Genomic DNA, 6,000 nt, shown 5'->3' with positions numbered 1-6,000 from the left:
GTATGGGGTGCATAATAAAGAAAGGAATTGAATAAAATAAAATAATGAAATAATAAAATTGTTAAAACAAAATAATAAAAATAAAATAATTAACTAATAAAACTAAATATTTTAGTATAAAAGGAATGAAATAAAGTAGTATTACGGTAAAATAACTTATGGGCCGCCCTTATAAACGTACGTCATTGTTATTTAAACATTATAAAACTGTAATTAAAAGAATTATATTTAGTGAATGACAGCACACTAAAAAATTACGATATATATACAAAAGTGTTATTTATGAAAATTCTTGTGTAAATAAAGACCTTGAGCCGTGACGTCAGAGGCTGGGCGGCCCGTCCGAACATGGCCTTCATGAGACTGGCCAAGTTACCCATAGATCAAGACCTGAAGGACAGGATAGCAAGATCATCATTAAAGACTGTCAAGGTTGATCATTAGCATGTTTTTTGCTGTCATTTAGTTCCATATATATGTCTTAATCGAGAGTTGTTGCGACAGCCAGGAATGGTGGGAGGAACTGTCGCCCCAGTGTCTGTCTCCATTATAATAATAATAATTAATTAAGTTTGGGGACAGGCAACCAGTGTATATATAATTATACATGTTAGGGTTATATCGAGGTCCCTCCAAGAATTACCGACTCCCCAGGATGTAGCCCCATAACAAGCTCCCAAACTCTTGGGTACCTATTTATTGGTAGGTGAATAGGTGCATTAGGTGATAGGACATGAGCCCAAACATTTCTGTCTCGACTGGGATTCGAACCCGGAAATCCGAGTTGTAAGTGGAGAAGGAACCTGACTGTATGTCCGGGACCCTCCAAAACTCTTGGGCAAGATACAGTACTTTTTTTTTTTTTTTTAGATATATACAAGAGTTGTTACATTCTTGTACAGCCACTAGTATGCGTAGCATTTCAGGCAAGTCCTTAATCCTATGGTCCCTGGAATACGACCCCCATGAACAATCGTTTTTACAACTAAGTACCCATTTTACTGTTGAGTTAAACAGAGGCTACAGTTAAGGATTTGTGCCCAGTAAATTCTCCCCGGCCAGGATACGAACCCATGACAAAGCGCTCGCGGAACGCCAGGGAGGTGTCTTACCACTACACCACGGAGACTAAATGAAGTATGTACCGGTATTGTACTTCATTCTCTACTAAATTATTATATTGAATTTTTAGTCAAGAAAATCTTGCAATAACAGTGAATCACTAATGAGAATAGTGGTTGTTTATTTATTTTACTATTAAAACATTCAATATAATCAGATTAACTACATGGCATTGGACAGTACTGTATTTACAAACATACTGTATAGTATACAGTACTTAAAATGGATGTTGTGTAGGATTTAGTATGCAGCATTTTTGGTTAAAAAATACAGTATCAAATATCTATGCCATATATTTTATATTTTTGTCCTGAATCCTTCATTATTGTTTATTTGGTTATAAATAAATTTCCTTACAAGTCAGCAGGCTTTATAAATGATACTTAATTTTTGGATATATATATATACAGTGTGTGTGTGTATGTATGTATGTATGTATGTATGTATGTATGTATGTATGTATGTATGTATGTATGTATGTATGTATGTATGTATGTATGTATGTATATATATATATATATATATATATATATATATATATATATATATATATATATATATATATATATATATATATATATATATATATATATATATATATATATATATATATATATATATATATATACAGTATATATATATATATATATATATATATATACAGTATATATATACATATATATATATATATATATATATATATATATATATATATATATATATATATATATATATATATATATATATATATACAGTATATATATATATATTTATTTATTTATTTATTTTGTACCTAGTAGCCAGAATGCAGTTCTTGGCCTACTATGCAAGGGCTGATTTGCCTAATAAGTCAAGTTTTACTGAATTTCAATATTTACTCTAATTTTTTTCTTATAAAATGATAAAGCTATCAATTTCATTATGTATGAGTTATTTTTTTTTAATTTGAGTTACAACTAAAGGAGATATATGACCGAACCCAACCTACCCAACCATGGGTTCTGCCTGCCTGCTTCACTCTTGTGCCACTAGGCACAAGAGTGAAGCAAGGCAGGCCTTGCCTTGTCTAGGCAGGCAAGTTAAGTGCTTGCCTTGCCTAGGCAGGCAAGCACTTAACTACTGTATACCTCTCCACTGGTTCTACTCGTCAGGTCCTTTTGGGGTTGGAATTTTGTGGTGTTTCTACATTTCATCTCACCCCAAGTGCCTTTTGGCATTCTGTCCATGTCTGGCTGCTCCAGTTAATTGTCCAGGTGGCAGCTCTCTTCTGCCAGCTGCCTTTTGCCCTGGGTCTATAGCGTGGCTATCCTAGATTCTCCGGTGGACTATTTATTTATTTTTTTCTGTGGTGTGGACTATTGATTTATTTTTTCTGTGGTGTGGACCCTTCATTGCTTTGGTGTTATTTTATTCTAATCACAGCTGCTTTCCATGCTCAAGGATTTTGGCAATTTATTTGGTCATTTCTTTACTATGTTTATGTGGGGCTTTGGTGTTTATTGGGCAGCTGCTGCTCCTTTGCTAGCCTATACCTTAGCTAAATCTTTTCTGGCTTTTCTGGGCTTTCCTATGATATTTCTTTTTAGCAAGCTGTCCTCTGATGAGATATTATTGTTGGGAGTAAGCCCCAGAGAGCTTACTTTTTCCAGAATTTAAGTGTTGAATGTATTGAAAACCCCCTTTCTAGTTGGCCCCTTTCAGTATCTCCCTGTTTCTTTATTTTCCATGGGGTTCAGTACTGGTGGCTCATGAATAAGTTAGACCGGGTGGCCTGTGTTGTCATCTGTTTGTGCTCAGGGTTAAGGTTATCACTTGCAGCAATGACTGATTTATTTGTTCCTCATTGAAAATTTAATTTTTTAAAGCAGAAGGTTGTTTTGTCTAACCTTTCTGGTTACTTTTCTCAGTTTTGGGATTTGCAAGCTGTGTACACATCTTAGAAAGTGCCAGATTTTGGTCTTGGCTCCCAATAGGTCAGCATTAGTCTCAAAGGCCTGATGTGAATCCTAAGGCTTGGCTATACCAACATAAGCACCGGAGAGCTACCTTCATTTCTGAAAGCAGCAAGAATATCTTTAGGTGCAGTGCAAGTGTTAAAGATCCTGGAAAAAATCCTCTGAAGAATAGGGGGTGTGGGAGCTTTGACAAACTACTGGCTTCCTGTCCTTGTCAAGGCTACTAGAAATGGTTGGTGTCTTCCTTTGGTAATTACTTACTAGAGATGATGGCCCTCGGGTAAATTCTGGTAAATTTACATCTGGCACAGAGTTGTAAATAAAAATATAATAATTTTTATTTTTGTACTTTATATTGGAATTTCCATTCAACAATTAGCATGTACAATTTTGGAATTAAAGGACCCACATCTTTATAAACAACTGTGTAAACTCAAACTGATCAAGAGGCTTTCTACATTTTGCACATCTTTTCCTACAATAGTGTATGGTTGTAACGTATGTGAACTCCATTGGTATCTTGAACAGGATGTACTCTCCCTGCCTCCACTACAAGTGATGACACTGCTTAATATGAGCGCTGATGAATGTAAGCTGTTTATGGACAAATTGTTCAATGTCTGTATCCCAAAACATGTAACAGTAAGTTAAGCGAGGATTATTTATTACTGATTTTTTTTAGTTTTTATGAAGTATTACATGAAGTATATTTGCATGACTATTAGAAATGGGTTTTCCCACCATTCATTGTATATAGAATATTCATATGTTATTACTTTATGCAAATATTATGCAGGCCTTTGATTTAAGTGAAGAAGAGAGAAAAGGCAGTTACTGGCTGGGAACAGATACTTTAGACTCTATGCTGCATGGTGGCCTTCATGCAGGCTCCCTCACAGAATTTGCAGGTTAGTTGCTCAAGGTACTGGAGAAAAACTTTGACTGTATTGACATTTTATGCTTGGGTTGGTTAAGTTTGCCAAATACTGAAACCTTTTTAGGTGCTTAGAAAACAATTTCATCATCCTGTAATACTGAACCAAGTGCTTTGGCCTGCAAAAGTGGTGCCTGGACTCTTCATGCTGACATGTCAACAACATAATCACCCCAGTCAACAGATATTATCCAAGTAATAACACCAATACTGCCCAGAACGCATTCTTCAAACTTTCATATTTACACCTCGCAACTATTTCTAAGATTGTTTATACTAATACAGTATATATTTAAAATATTAGAAGATTTGCAGTTTTTTTTCCGGGCTGACCCCTCCTTGAAGCTTATTGAAGCAATAAGCTTCAAGGAGCTTATTGCTTTGGTATCTCAGTGCCACCCCAAATATCAAGCTCCTGAGACACTCTTAGCCCACCTGGAACAAGAATCAATATCTTACACATGGAAATCACAAAAGCGTGATATATCAAGTGAATAAATCCACAAGGGCCGTGATGAGGGATTACGGTGCGCCTGGGATCATCCTGGACATAAGGTCGAACCCTCATCACGGCCCTTGTGGATTTATTCATCAATATCTTGTCTCCACAAAGGGGGCAGGAGAGCATGTGGAGAATAAAGATTAACCTACTATCAGTGAACAGTTTCAAATGTAGATATGATTGACAGTTGGGAGGCAGGACAAAAAAACCAAAGCTCAAGCCCCACAAGCACAACTAGGTAAGTACTACACACTACCTTAACTCCTCCAGCCACCACCAGGACCCCCAGGGTCCCGACCACCCAGTCTCTACATTTGCCTGCCACTTTCACCTCCCACAAGTGGCTGGCTTTTTACCCCCCCCTCACAAGATAATGCTTTTTGTAACTTTATGCACCATAGTACAAACATTGATGTATTAAGAAATTAGATAGCAGAACTTTGTACTATTCAATTTGTAGAGTCTGAAAAAATTAAGCTAAAAATAAACTTCAATATTCATAGGCCTTGCACACATATACTATACTAGGCCTCAGATGGCATGTATTAGGCCTAAGAATGTTAGGTTAGTTGGTATTTGCAACATAAGTAGAAAATTGTTTTCCGGTTTGTCCGAATTTAATAGTACCGATTTCTACTTTCTAATTGCAACGTATGTCAGTATATGTACTATGGGTCTCATCCTTCCTATAAGTACTATCAAAACAGGAGGATGAACTGACATTCAGGGCATGCTTATTATATTTCACAAGCATGTACGCTAGCGTGTCTGATCAGTTGTTGTTTGTGGTGGTCACTCTTAAGCTGGATTAGATTTGCTGGTGGTACTTTTTTCTATGTGGAGAGCTTTGGGGGGCCATGTCTCTTATTCAGGATTGGTTTCCAGACCCACTCACATGCCTCCCCCCATCTTCTCTCTTTCCTGACGCTTGCATCTTGTGGGTCTCTTCCTGTTTGTGCATATAGGATTTCTAATCTTTGTCTTCAAGGTGGCCAGGAGAATGTTTTGTTCATTTTGTGGGAAGCCCTGTTGGTTCCCTGAAGCTATCCAAACTGATATGTGCTATATTAGTTTGAGGCCATAAGTCACAGGAGTCCTTATGCCTACCAGGAACCATAAGCCAGAACCTGGCCCCTTCAGAGAGGTGCAGGGAGCAATGGCCTATGAGCACTTTACATTTAAAGTATGTCATAATTGCCATAAAGAAATGCCCAATTTTAGTTTCATTCTCAGTAACTTGCTGTTACCACGTTGTGGGTAAGTTTATTTTTGGCCTAGGAGTGGTGCCGTTACCAGCTGGTAGTAGATGGGGCGGGGAGGTAGTTGCTGATATTACTTATTTGATAGTAGCTAAGCTCTTATCACCTCGGAGAGAGGGACAAATTCTGGCTCTGGATCCTGATAGATCAGCTTGGGTGAATAAGCTGAGGAGTGCAAACCCAGAATTATAGTGTTAAGCAATGAAATATACCTTGGTAGCTCTTCGT

General features: G+C 36.9%; 1 protein-coding gene across 6 annotated transcripts in view; it reads left to right on the top strand.

Annotated features, from left to right (window-relative positions):
• The first annotated feature begins 306 nt into the window (after nt 1-306).
• LOC123745543 (DNA repair protein RAD51 homolog 2) overlaps nt 307-6,000 on the top strand; it is a 29,677-nt gene continuing 23,983 nt past the window's right edge. For 3 of the 6 annotated variants that reach the window (XM_045726193.2, XM_045726213.2, XM_045726163.1), the window contains exons 1-3: nt 307-432; nt 3,606-3,719; nt 3,874-3,985. In XM_045726193.2, the coding sequence (XP_045582149.1) occupies nt 349-432; nt 3,606-3,719; nt 3,874-3,985 (310 nt within the window). In that variant the 5' untranslated portion in view covers nt 307-348. Of the gene's footprint in view, nt 433-1,017; nt 1,138-3,605; nt 3,720-3,873; nt 3,986-6,000 lie in introns of all 6 variants that reach the window. The other 3 variants (XM_069321860.1, XM_069321859.1, XM_045726204.2) reach the window with 3 other exon arrangements.

Source organism: Procambarus clarkii, chromosome 10 (genome assembly GCF_040958095.1).
Source record: "Procambarus clarkii isolate CNS0578487 chromosome 10, FALCON_Pclarkii_2.0, whole genome shotgun sequence".
Lineage (NCBI taxonomy): Eukaryota > Metazoa > Arthropoda > Malacostraca > Decapoda > Cambaridae > Procambarus > Procambarus clarkii.
The sequence above is the reverse complement of the archived record's forward strand: the minus strand, read 5'-3'. Positions and strand labels throughout refer to the sequence as shown.